At 42.1% G+C, this 13697-nt stretch overlaps 1 protein-coding gene across 1 annotated transcript in view; it reads left to right on the top strand.

The window, feature by feature from the left end:
• The window catches only part of LOC102843547 (gasdermin-B-like), a 16672-nt gene extending 3207 nt beyond the window's left edge, over positions 1-13465 (top strand). Inside the window, exons 2-10 of the mRNA XM_006889476.1 lie at positions 5797-5977; positions 7210-7438; positions 7989-8073; positions 8475-8513; positions 9017-9043; positions 10359-10519; positions 10644-10782; positions 12791-12864; positions 13313-13465. Coding sequence (XP_006889538.1) covers positions 5797-5977; positions 7210-7438; positions 7989-8073; positions 8475-8513; positions 9017-9043; positions 10359-10519; positions 10644-10782; positions 12791-12864; positions 13313-13465 — 1088 coding nt within the window. The remainder of the gene's footprint in view (positions 1-5796; positions 5978-7209; positions 7439-7988; positions 8074-8474; positions 8514-9016; positions 9044-10358; positions 10520-10643; positions 10783-12790; positions 12865-13312) is intronic.
• Positions 13466-13697: the final 232 nt, after the last annotated feature.

Below are 13697 nucleotides of genomic sequence, written 5' to 3'. Positions count from 1 at the left end.
ACCTACATGGATCAGGAAGCTGTTGTTCAAACAAAGCAGGGGAAATTGTGTGGTTTAAAATTTTTAAAAAATGGTATATAGTCTAATACTTCTCTAAATCTGAACATTCAGATTAAGACAGACTAGGAAGAAGGATTAGCCATCCACTTCTGAAATAGCAGGCCTCTGAAAACCCTATGTACAACAGAACAGACTAATAGAGAGGACAACGAGGTAGAACTGGGGTAATCGGGATGGGTGTGTCAGACGGGTGTGTGGCACAGGATAGAGCAGGGTTTAGGGCTGTTGTACATAGGGTCGCTATGAGTCACAACTGACTCGATGGCATATAACAACAACAACAACAACAAGTCACCAGAGCTAACTGTCTCCATAAACATCTTAATTTGCCATGTGATCAGAAGAACTAGAAGGTGCCTAGTTACTATTACTGTGTATTTCAATCAAAGATTCTAGGAAAGAGTCCTGATATAAAAAGGAGAAATAAAGAAACAGAATTGTAAATTTCATGATTCCAGGCTTCCTGAATGGTTAAATCTTAAACCAAAAAGATCACCCCCAATCTTCTTAAACACAAATAGTTTAGATTAACTAGTAAAGAAACATTCTTCTAGGTCTTATAGCTCTGGTCTGTCCACTTGCTGTGCAGAGAGGTAACTCGTGGTTGCTGTGAAGCTGAACACTGTGACACTGATGTGTCAAATGTGAAAATGGTTACCTATGGTGGACAGTGTTTGGTGGAGCTCCCCGATTAAAACAAGCTTGGAAATAGGAGTGGCATCCACTTCTGAAAAAGCTTGCCTCTGGAAACCCTATGAACCTGGAGAAAAGACGAAAGTTATACAAGTGTCCAGGTCTTTTGTTCATAGGGTCACTATGAGTCGCCTATGACTCGACGGCACTTAACAACAGTAAAGAATGTCTGCCTTGAGCATTATGCTTTTTTAAGAACCAAAATAAGTGAAGAGAAGGACTTGGAGTACCTGTTGTAGATCATGGAAGATCACAGTCTTCGATATTAATTACATCTCAACATCAAGAAAAAGGAGACAAAGCAACTGAGATATCTTACTCCAGCAACAATAGCAAATGTTCAACAGGACAGCAAATAACAAATGCTGACAAGGTTGTGGAGAGATTGGAACTTGTATTAATTGCTGGTGAGAATATAAAATGGTACAGCCACTATGGAAAACGGTCTGGCACTTTCTCAAAAAGTTGAAAATAGAAATACCATCTGACCCAGCAATTCCACTACTGAGAATATACCCTAAAGAAACCAGAGCCACCACTCAAACGGATATATTCACTTTCATGTTTATTCCTGTGTTATTCACAATAGCAAAGAGATGGAAGCAAGCTAAGTGCCCTTCAACAAACTAATGAATAGAAAAACTATGGTAATTCACACAGTGGAGTATTATGTAACACTGAAAAACAAACTCATAAAATAATACACAATACGGGGGAGCCTGGGGACATTATGCTGAGTGAAATATCTCAGTCACAAAAGGACAAACATTACCCTAAAGAAACCATAACTGCCACTCAAGCAGATAAATGCACACCTATGTTTATTGAGGCTTTGTTTATAATAGAAAAGAGTTAGAAACAACCTACATGCCCATCAACAAATTAATGGATTTAGAAGCTGTGGTATATCCACACAATGGAACACTATGCAGCATTGAAAAACAAGGAATGCATGAAATATACAACATGGGTGATCCTGGAGGACATTATGCTGAGTGAAACATCTCAGTCACAAAAAGACAAATACTGCATAATGCCACTGTTATAAAAGGGGACTAACATAGGGGTTGAGGGGACACTGAGAAAGAGGAGATAAATAATGTATACTTCATTGAAACAGATGAGAGAGAGAACTGTTTAAAAGGGATACATGATTATGTACTATTGTCATGACAGGAGTCAAGAGTGAAGGCAGCATAGTCGACTTGGGGGGAGGGGTTGTATAACAATGAAAGACTTTTACTTTTCAAAGAGAAGAACGAATTGGGGGTGGGTGGGCAGGGAGAAAAGTGCAACAATGAATGAATGGAAATCCAAAATCTCTGTAAACTTTCCTTAAAATTAATTTTTTTAAAAAGGACAAATACTGTATAACATTGCTGTTATAAAACAGGACAGACATAACGAACACTGCATTAGAACATTTGAAGGGTAGAACAGTCCGAAAGGAATATATGATTAGCTACTAAATGTATGAAACAATCTGGAACAAGGGGTGCATTGGGGGGCAGCAGGGTGGGAGAGGAGAGGAAGAAAATGTTCAACAATGGGAAAAAAGTATTATTTTTAAAAAAGAAAAAGGAGAGGGAGAATGGCTGCCTAACTCAAAGAATGTATCCAGTGCCACTAAATGATGTGTGTACTAACTGTTGAAGCAATGTGTGCTTTGCCAGGCTATTCACAACAACAAAATGATTTTTTTTTTCTAAAGAATGAGATGAGGTAAAAGACATAAATCATTTAGCACAGTGCCTGGCATGGAAGGAACACTTCTTTAAATTAGTGCCAAATCATTCCAGTGGTAGCAGATATTATTATCTCTCCAAATCCCTTGGAGAGCATGACCAAAAGGGAAGTTACTGGTTATCACATATCTCTATGGGCTTACAGAAATTTATAGAAGAGTTGATTATTTTATGTTCCCTGCCTCTACACTCAGCTACTCCTAGTTTCATCTTGGGTTTCAGAAGATCCAGGAAAAGTGTTGTTGAACCTTTAATTGCAGGCCTGTTTTAGAGTTTCACTGCCTCATTGTGACTTTTTTTTCCCCCCTACAAGAAAATGTCAGCTCATGCAGCACGGTTAACAAAGGCTTTAAAAAGTCAACTAATGCTGGCTCAGATCATGGTAACTTTTATAACTCAGATCTCTATGCTTCAGGCCAGTCCTGTTGGGGTCTTATCAAGACATGGTAGAGTTCAGACAATACCACTGAATAATTTCAAGGCATCTAATTGTGGACCGGCGAGGCACTAGTGTAGTGTGACCATGTGACTATACAGGAATAGGCCGCACAGATTACTTAGAGGCAAGCTGTCCACAAGTGGAGTCTCATTCAAGCAAACACTTTAGGAAATATTTCAGGTTAGCAGTTTTCAAAGATTCTGTGCCAATTCCCTGCAAATTGCCAAGACCCAATTCACATTTAGCCAGTCCTCAGAAAAAATCAGTTTGTTAAATGATCGATTCAGTGCAAACAGAAAAAAGAATTTAAACTAGGATTAGAATGTTTTGCCATGATTATATTACTCCCCAGGGGCAGAGGCAAAGTACAAATTCAGAAAAAAAATTATTAAGTCAGTTAACTTCTTTTAAGGAAAAGATCATGTGTTTGCATAAAAAAATCAGAGGTAAGGTGAAACCAAACTTTCGAAGAAATCCATAACAATGAACAGATTGGTAATTTGGATTGGCTTCAACAAAAACACATGTCCACTTTTCAAATGGATTACGGCATTTATTTTTTAACTCTAGTTCTGATGATGTGGTTAAAGTATATATAGGGTTATGTGAAATTGAGCTGTTGTACATAGGCTCTCTATGAGTTAGAGTTGACTTGACAGCACATAATAAGAGGGCTGTGCATTTAGTTTGGTTTTGCCTTTAGTTTGTTTTATTCCTAAAGCCTATTTTTTCCAAGGAGTTGCACTGCTAACTCAAAAGCATGCAGTAAAAATCCACCAGCTGATCCGAGGAAGGCAGATTGGCAATCTCCTCCTACGTAATTTAGTGCCTCTAAAAACCTGCTAGAAGGTCAGCTTTGAACTAGTTCTGATTCAAAAGCAATGAGTTGTGGTTTTGATACTTTATTTACATATCTATAGTTTTTTACTAAATGTCTGTTTTCTGTGCCTGGATCCTACATATGATATCATCATATATTTAGCTGTCCTGTCTCTTGGCTGTTCTTGGACTCCTCTTAATTTTTATGAACTTGACAGTTTTGAGGTATACTGTCCGGGAATTTTGTAGAATGTCTATCAGTTGGGATTTTTCTGATGTTTTATATATAAGTATATTGGAGTTAAGGAATTCTCTGGTAAGGGGCTATGCTGCCAACCCAAAGGCATGGACATGTTTGAATCTACCAGCTGCTCTGGGGGAGAAAGACGAGCAATCTCCTATGTGATTTACAGCCTCTGAAAACCCACTGGAGGGGCAGCTATGCATATGTACGGTAGGACTCAAAGGTACCTAACAACAACATATTGGAGTTATGGGCTTTTAGGAAATGAACACAGGCAAAGATCATTCTCATGATGCCGAGTGTATGTGATACTAACATGATTTATTACTGTTGATGTTGGCCTTGTTCATGTCTGTGGGAGTTTTTCTCAGGCTAAGTTACTCTTTTGCTGACGCTCCACACTGCACTCTTTCTGTGCGTAGGAATACGCTCCTCTTTTTTCTGATAACATACAGACAGAACTTTGCAGTGCCCAGGAAACGAATGGCCCTGAGGTGTCATGTCACATGTACAGGGTGACTTCAGGCACTATTTCCAGTTTTGTCGCATCCATTTCCTGCAGTTCTAACATCTTTTTTTTCCCTCTGGTAATCTAGCCCTGCCCCCAGGTTTGAAATTACTCAATTATCAAGCGAAGTATGAGTTGATTTACTAACCTGCGGTGAACAATTTCACGATTTTTCACCACATCCGAGATTCTGCTTTTAGGTATGGTTGGCTCCCTTCCTCTAGGCCCACAGCACCATCCTAGAGAATAACATCCTCTTTTCAAACGACAGCTTCTGACAGCAGTAGGCGAAGCAGGAAACAAGGCAAACGTAGGTGTTCTTGAGCTTCTCTGCTGATCTTTGGTGAGAAGTTCACAATGGATCAATAAATTAACACAAATACACCTGTGCTTGCTTTGCCTGCTGGGAAATCTGCCCCTGCTGGTCATAATATCCAAACAATAGGAAATTTCTTTCCTCTGATGGCTTGGTAGTAAGGGGTCCCACTGCAAACACAAAGGCATGTAGTTCGAATCCATCAGCTGCTCTGTGGCAGAAAGATGACAATCCCCTCCTGTGCAATTTAGTACCTCTGAAAATCTGCTGGAGTGTCAGCCGTGAGTCAGTTCTAACAAGGCAGTACATAAAAACAACATTTCCACACACCTTCCACTAACTTCAGGGCAGCAGCTGGCTCACAATCTGGGCTTTTATTAGCATTTGCTTGGTCAGGGCGGAGTTCACAAGGATGGGCGACCTTCCATGGTTCCCTCACTTCACACCTGTAAAGCTCATGCCAACACCAGAGTGTGAAATATATTTTTATTTCCTGGTAGGCAAGAGTTTGGATTCTTTAGCCTTACTTTTCCTTGTCATTTCAGGCTCTCAAATAGTTAAGTAAGACTTGTTGAAATAGTTATAGAAGACTTAACTCTTCCCCAAATGTTTGTTAAGGTGTCAGGATGTATGCCAGGCATTTAGCTCAGCACTTAATGGCATTATTTAATCTTCCCAAGTACACAAGAAGTAAGTACTATAATTATCCTCCTTTTATAGATGAGGAGATTGAGGTTCAAAGAAGCTAAGTGAACAATTTCATGAGATGATTCAAGGTCACTTGGGAAGAAGGGGCCAGAGCAGGCTCAAATCCAGGGCTGTGGATGCCAGGATCATTCCTGGTGAGAAGGAGTGGCATTTCCTGAGAGCCACAGCAGGAGGCCCACCTTGGGGTGGGGGTCCCCAGAAAGGATTTTTGTGAAGAGATCTTTTGTGTCAACCTCAGTCAGAACTTTACTCTTTTCTTTACAGATCAAAAGACAGAGTTCCCAATTTTGAATGATGTGGACACAAAAGGAGAGCTTACCCTGGAATTACCCAAAGCAATAACAACGGCTGGGATGGCTGAGAATTCCCAGGGAACTCAAAAGCAGGAAATTAGAATATTGGTGAATCAGATACCCCAGCAACATCTGGATTCCCTTGTGGACAGGTGAGACCAGAGGGTGTTATACTGATAATCCAAAGGGCACATCTCTATAGCAGTTCAAATCCACTAATGGCTCTGCGAGAGAAAGATGGACCATCTCCTCCCATGATATGAGACTGTTCTGACTCAATGGTAATGAGCTTACATGTATGTGTGTGTACACACACACATACACTCTGTGTATGTATATCTATTTCTCCATATATGTGTGTATCTACACACACATACACAGAGGATTGTTTGAGAAAGTATATATATATAAAATGCATGTGTATATATAAAGTATATATAATGCGTGTGTATATATAATGTGTAACGTGTGTGTGTGTGTGTGAGATGGGCGTGTGTATATATATATATATATATATATATATATGTATAGCGCTTGGAGAAAATCATTGAGAAAGGAGTCTTGGTGGTATAGTGGTCAAATATCCAACTGCCACTAGTGCCTACTAGTGAAAGGTGTGGCCATCTGCTTTTGTGAAGTTTGTTAATTTGTTAGGAGCCATCTAACAGTAGAGTATGACTCATAGCAATCCTATGAGCAATAGATCTTAGCCCTGTCCTATCTGTAAAGATTTCAGTCTTGGAAATGCTATGGGGCAATGGGACAATGGAGCCATGAGCTGGGATTGAAAGTACTCTAGTGAGTTTGCCATTAAGGGGAGGAAATGTATGTCTTACTTAAGGATCATTTGTTTGCAAATAGAAGGTCCTCTAATAATCTGAGGCTGTTTTGGTTAGCAGCACAATACACTATACATTATGCCACAAGAGTTCCTGTCCATGAGGCTATTTTAAGTCACAGAATGAATTCTCTTATGGAATCATGGGTTTCTTGTCGAACCCCATGTGTCCTGGGATGGAGACATACTTTGGAGTCATCTAGATCAGGAACCATTCATAACTTCATTCTAAGTCTCAACTTCCTCATTTGAAAAACGAATGAAGTTTTATAGAGAGGCATGGTGAAGGTTAAATGAAAAGAAATATGACACATCTGTGTTAGCTCACTTCTTTCAGTCTCTAGTTTATTCCATTTCTTTCCCTTCCCCTGCCCCGAGAAGTAAAAAAGTAAATGATGTCATGCCAAATCCTTTCATTTTCCAGCCTGAGAAGCCGTCATAGGAACTTTTAGGAACCTCACATAGAACTAGCTGATGGAGAGGGAGAAGTGTCCCTGGGAGGTGGAGTCCCTGAGATGCTAAGTTCTCCCTCTCTGCACCCCACAGGAAGCTGAAGCGGAAATTACCTCCTACGTTTGAAACAATTCATGCAAGAAGAGAAAACCTTTATCTGGTAACAGAAACGCTGGTGACAGCAAATGAGGAAACTCTGAGACGTGAAAGGCAATTTAAACTTAAGACTTGGATGAATGGTTGGATACCCAGTTTTGAGCACAAGGTTAGGATTTCACAGAGCAACGATGGAGGAGAACCAGCCCTGGCCCACCTGCTGCAGGTTGGGCAGGAGGACCCAATTCCAGGTTCTTCAGCTCAGACCTCCCTGTGCAGCACTGTCCATTCCTTGACAGTCCATCTCCTTATCATGAGAGGAGACCGCCCATCTTTATCCCATGAAACAAATGGTGGTCTTAAGCCAAGTGCTTTTGGTGTTGGCAGAGCAGCTCCTTACACTAGTCTACCAGAACGCCCTTGGTTTTGTCTCAGAGTCTGTTTTGATAGGCATTTTGGGCATTTTGCTTTTCTCTTGCTCAGCAACCCTATCCCTATCCCCCACCCCCTCCTGCTTTCTTTCTAAGCAGTAACTGGAACAAAGTCAATCCTCAGACATTTGTTGTATGAATAGTGCAGTCAGCCAAATTTCGAGTCAGATACGGATTTGAATCTCAGCTCTAACTCTATGTTTGAGAGTAGATAGCACTGGACCTTCCTTCTTGAATCTGTAAAATGAAGATAAAACATTCACCTTACAGGATTGGCTGGGAGAGTAGACACGATAACTATGTAAAGCACCTAGGGATCTATTAATGTAAGCTCCTTTCTCCTAGCACCAAAAGACAGTGACCATCCCCTCGCAGTGGGTCCTGGGATATCGAATAAAGCAGCTAATCTTCTCCAGCATGGACAGGATGAGTAAGGAAATCCTGGAGGAGGGAAAAGGGTAAGGGCGGGATATGGAACACTTGAGTACTGGCTGGGGTCAGGTGAGCTTGGAGGTGGAGAGGGTTCCAGGGAAGAGGGAGGGCCCAGGATAGGAAAGCAGGATTTGCATTCTTTGCTAGGAGCCCCCTGACCCAGATTTGCCTTATTTCTTATGACATCCATCTCTCTTGAAGGTAAGGAATCAGTTATATACATATACATATACATATACATATACATATACATATACATATACATATATACATCATACACACACACACACACAGAGAGAGAGAAAATTTGGTAGCAACACGGTATGAGGGCTAGAGAGGGCCTTGAAGGAGGGACATTACAGAGAGACAACTGGTCTTTCCTTTTTCCCTCTGGTCTAGGTATTTGTTTATCAGGCAATACAAAATCCTTTCCAGAAGGTGAGTGAGTGCTGGCCTCCAACTTCTCATTCCAGAATGGGTAACGATGCCACTTTTAAGAAGAGGGTAACAAATGGTTTGACATTGTAGAACTGTTAGGGTTGATAATGCAGTAGTTGGTGCCCAAGAATGGGGACAGTGGTAATAAAGACCAGAGAAAAATCTGTTAAAGAAGCAGGCTGTACTGTATGTTGGTTCTGGGGTCCCAAGCTCCTCTCAGGATCATTTTATTGCTTTGTAGGGAACACTGTGTTGTACCTTGGGCTCACAGTGCTTACCAGAAAGACACTGATTTAGCAAGCATAATTTACTTACCTGACTAGTCCTTAAGATGTCCAGAATCCTATGGATGCCTGTCTCTGAGGATGTAGAAAGTGGTCTGCAAATGTATAGCTCTCCTATATACATTTAATGATAAGGACACAGGCTACGGGACATGAGCAAGCAGTAAGGGAGCTGGAGGCAACCTGGATTCTCTGAGATAATTCTCCCTCTCTTTGCAGAAAATGATGGCAGTTCATCCGTCATAGGTAAGAATGGGAACTGTGTCAAAGGTGGCTGTCTCCTGGATCAAAGACTGTAGCTTGGGTGGGATAAGCCAACGATGGATAGGTAGAGAGGAAAGGCGAGGGCAGTGCTAATTATGTGCCATCAAGTAGGAATCGACTAACATCTGACCCTCCTGTGGGTTTTCAGAGACTGTAAATCACATGGGAGAAGACTGCCTATCTTTTTCCCTTGGAGGAACTGATGGATTTAAACCATGTGCTTCTTGATTGGCAGTGCAGTTCCTTACCATTAGATCAGCAGAGTTTCCTTGTTGTTGTTGTGAGTCAAGTCTACTCAGAGTGACCCGGCAAACAACGTATCTGAACCCTGTCCGATCCTGCACCGTCTCCTCACTGCCCACTGCTGCAGACACTATGTCAATCTATCTCAGGGATCTTCCTCTCTTTTGCAGACCTTTCTCTACCTTTCCAAGCATGATGCCCTTTCCCAGAGTAGCCCCTCCTTACAGCATGTCCAAAATATGTGAGATGAAGCTTTGCAATCTTTGCCTCTAAGGAGCATTTTGTCTACACTTTCTCCAAGATATATCTGTTTGTTCATTTGGCAGTCTGTGGGATAATCAGTACTGTTAGGGTAGTGCTAGTAGAAGGTTTTCATTTTAATCTGAGGATTATGTCTGTCTCCTCCTCCAAACAATCGTTCTCAGACATGGTTGTGCATTGAAATCATATGGGAAACTAAGAATACTGATGAGTTCCACCTCCAAAAAACTCTTACTTGGCATAAGGTGTGGGCTAGGCATCAAGATTTTTAGTCAATTTCCCTGGGTGATAATCTTGTAGTATCTAGCAAGATTGATAACAACTGCTGCATGTTGAATAGCAAGGACTAAATAAACCTTAATTTAGTCTTGATAAGGACTAAATATTGGAAGTAGGAGTGGCAACCTCTTCCTAAATAACATGCCTCCAGAAACTCTATGAACTTTGATAAATGTCTGTAGTTGTAGAGGGGCTTCAAGCCTTTTATTCATAGGGTCACTATGAGTAGTGTTTGGCTTGAAGGTAACCAACAACAATAACAAGGACTAAATAAGTGGAGAAGCTTTGTGGTTGAGAACAGACTAGAGTTGAACTGGGCAGACAGAAGTGAAATCAGCAGGAACCAAAGATAGTGGGTACCTGGGAGGCAGGATAATTCATTTTCATAAGAAAAGACTAAAAGTGAAAACATGGAGAGGTCTTCTCTAGAAGGATGGAGAAAAGATGGTCTAAAGGGGCCTTGGAAACAACCTGTTACGCCACCTGGGTTGAGTCTTCACAATTGCCTTTCCAGGGAAGTCCTCAAGTTTGGAGGATTTGCGAAGCATAAAAGAGAAGGTACAGGACTTGAGGAGTGGTCTCCAGGATCTGACTGAGAAGGACAGAAAAGACCTGCTAAGCTGCCTCACTAAAGTCCTCAACAATGACGGCATTCTACAGCACCTAGAGGAAAGAGTAAGGACCCAGAGAAAGAATTGGGTCAGAGAGCAGGAAGAGCCAGTGGGGAGGACAGCTGGCATGCTGAGGACAATCTGTTAGAGGGGAACTTGAGCTCATGTACCCCATCTTCTGGGCCCAGGTTTCGGAGGCCCTGATCTCTGGTGAGCTGCCGCTGGGGGACCCAGCAGGGCCTCTCATAAATTGCCTTTTTAACGATGATGGGATCTTGGTGGAGGAACGTTTAGAAGCTGTTCAGGAACTCCTGTACTCTCTGACAGGTAAGTAGGGATCTGGATGTATGGTTGGGTGCAGGAAATGCCGACAGAAGAGCCTTTGGGGAGCCAAACCTTGTTGGGGGGTGAGGGGTGTATGCATGTGCACACAGAGTGTTCTTATTTTTGAGACATGTTGTAGGTGTTGTCAAGTCCACTCTGCTCATAGTCACCTTATGAACCACAGATTGAAACCTTGCCCTGTTCTGCATTAATTATCCTCACAATCTCTCTCCCCTGTGCTTAAGCTTAAGGTTGCAGTTACTGTTGTCAATTCATCTCCTTAAGAGTCTTCCTCTCATTTACTGACACACCCATTAGTTGGCCAGGTAGCTGACCCTCCAGTGGGTTTTCAGAGGCAGTTAATCACAAGGGAGGAGATCAACCATCCTTCTCCTGCGGAACAGCCGGTGGATTCACACTGTGTGACCTTGGGGTTGCAGCAAAGCTTCTCACCGTGTTGTTGCTATGTGCTATCAACTCAAAATCGACTCATACCTGGCCCTTCAGCAGGTTTTCAGCGGGTTTAAATAAGAGGGGAGATTTTCCCATCTTTCTTCTTAAGAGCAGCTGGTGGATTCAAACCACCTGCTGCATTCATGAAGACTGGGTCCTTTAGAGAAGCAAAACTTTATATATATCAAATCTTTTTACACACACACACACACACACACACACACACACACATCTATATTGATACAGATATAGAGATAGAGATATATAGATAGAGCCATATAGTTTTGCTTCCCTAAAAGACAGTTTTAGTTTACTTGGTTCCACAGTCAACACTCTTAGTAACAGCAGCCAGGAAAACAGGAGACAAATTGCATTGGGAAAGTCAGCTGTGAGGGAGTACCGAAGAGCAATGATGTCAGGCTGAAGACTAAGGTGCACCTGATCCAGGCTATAGTCTTTGCAATTACGTGCTATGCATCAGAAGGTTGGACAGTGAATAGGGATGATAGAAAGAGAATTGATGCCTTTGAGCTGTGGTACTGGAGAAGAGTGTAGACCATACCATGGACTGCTAGGAGAACAAACAGGTTTGTCCTGGAGAGTGTGAAGCCGGAGTGCTCCTTGGAGTCAAGGATTCTGAAGCTTCATCTGACATACTTTGGGCATGTTGCAAGGAGGGACTGCCCTTGAAGAGGGACATCATGTTTGGGAGAGTGAAGGAATGGCGCAGGAGAGGAAGACCCTCAATGAGATGGATCAATTCTGTGAGTGGATTGGTGGGAATGGGTGTGTGTGAGACAGCGAGGTTGGCACAGGATAGAATGGCATTTAGGGCTCTTGTACATAGGGTCGCTATGTGTTGCAAACGACTCAATGGCACATAACAACAACAACAAAGGATCCAATCTTCATGAGTGCAGCAGTCAATAAATCAAATGAAGCGTTATATGGATAACTGCTGCAAATTGCTTTTGTACAATGTCAAAAAAAAACAGCTGTCATGTCACTTTAGGTATCTGGTGCACCTGACTCAAGCCACAATATTTATAATAACTTCTTTTACTTATATTTTTGGATTATGGTATTGGTAAAAAATATCAAATATATCATAGTCTAAAAAAAAAAAAAGTGAACCAATCTGTCATAGGGGAAGTTCAAGCAGAATGTTCCAGAGAAGCGAGGTTGGAGAGACCTCATTTCATGTACTTTGGACATATTTTCAAGAGTGACCAGTCTTGAAAACGTCATGCTTGGTAATGCAAAGGGTGAGTGAAAATGAGGAAGAGCTCCTTGGGATGGATTAACAGTGCGGCTGCATCAATGAGCTCTAACACAGCAATAACCGGGAGGATGTAGGACTGGGCAGTGCTTCATTCCGGTGTAAGAAAGTTGCCGGGAGTCAGAGCCTGTTCCGTAGCACCTAACAATAACAGTGTTCCCAGGGGCTCTCGGAAATGTTCTGTTAATAATACCAGTCCTGGGCCTCATCGGAGATACTGGACACCTACCTTGCCATGCATCTTGCCTCTCTGCCAACCACCCTCTTCTCCACCCACAGCGCTGTCTGAAGATGATCAGCAGCTTGTTCATGAGGCCCTGGAGGAGGGGATGCTGCCCCTGTTGATGAAACAGGTAAGATGGCCTGGGCAATGGGTTAGGGTCACAATGAAAGATGTTGCATATGTGGTCAAGGGACGCAGAAGTTCGAGGGCAAAGTCTTTTCCTACTCGAGTTCTTTGCCAGCTCATGCTCATGCAGCTGTTTTAAGGAAGGTAAAGTATCTGGACACAGTTAAAAATTTGGGATAGACTCTTTAGTCTCTGTTGCTTACCTATGGGCAAGAGAGGGGTGACAAATTGTTAGTCCTAGAAAAGCAATGGATAACATCTTTACTGGCAACACTAATTCAAAGTCGTGCCTGCCGTTACCCAACAGAGAATGACACTCTCTAGGTTTTGCAGAGAAGTGTCAATGATTGACTCTTATGTCTGCCATGGGCTCAGAATTGAGTTAAGGATCAATGCCATTTCTGGTATTTGTTCTTATTCCAGGCTTTACAGTCTGGCAGCTTTTCTTCTAGGTGGAGAATGCCCTGGAGAAGAACTGGAATGAATACAACAACAACCCCCCTGACACGGGCTGTGATGCTGAGGCACAATCCCTCTGTGCCTTCTATGTTGTTCTCTCCATCCTGTTACAGCTGGATGACAAGGCTAATTCTGCCACTTCCTAACCATACAAGCCTTTTAACCATTCTTCCCACTGGTGTCCGAGTTCTCATCCCACTTTCCCAGTCCAGCCTCACTACTATAACTCTTATTTCTTTAAACCAGTGCTTTGAACTGGCTTATTGGGTTTTGTCCACTGCTAAAAATTTGCATTCTTACCCCAGCTATATACTAAATCAGAATATACATTTTAACAAGATCGTTAAGGTATAGATTCTGATTCACTGTATCGGGGGT

The sequence above is a fragment of the Elephantulus edwardii genome, unplaced genomic scaffold (assembly GCF_000299155.1).
Source record: "Elephantulus edwardii isolate Elephantulus edwardi_28Jun2011 unplaced genomic scaffold, EleEdw1.0 scaffold00077, whole genome shotgun sequence".
NCBI classification, from domain to species: Eukaryota; Metazoa; Chordata; class Mammalia; order Macroscelidea; family Macroscelididae; genus Elephantulus; species Elephantulus edwardii.
The sequence above is the reverse complement of the archived record's forward strand: the minus strand, read 5'-3'. Positions and strand labels throughout refer to the sequence as shown.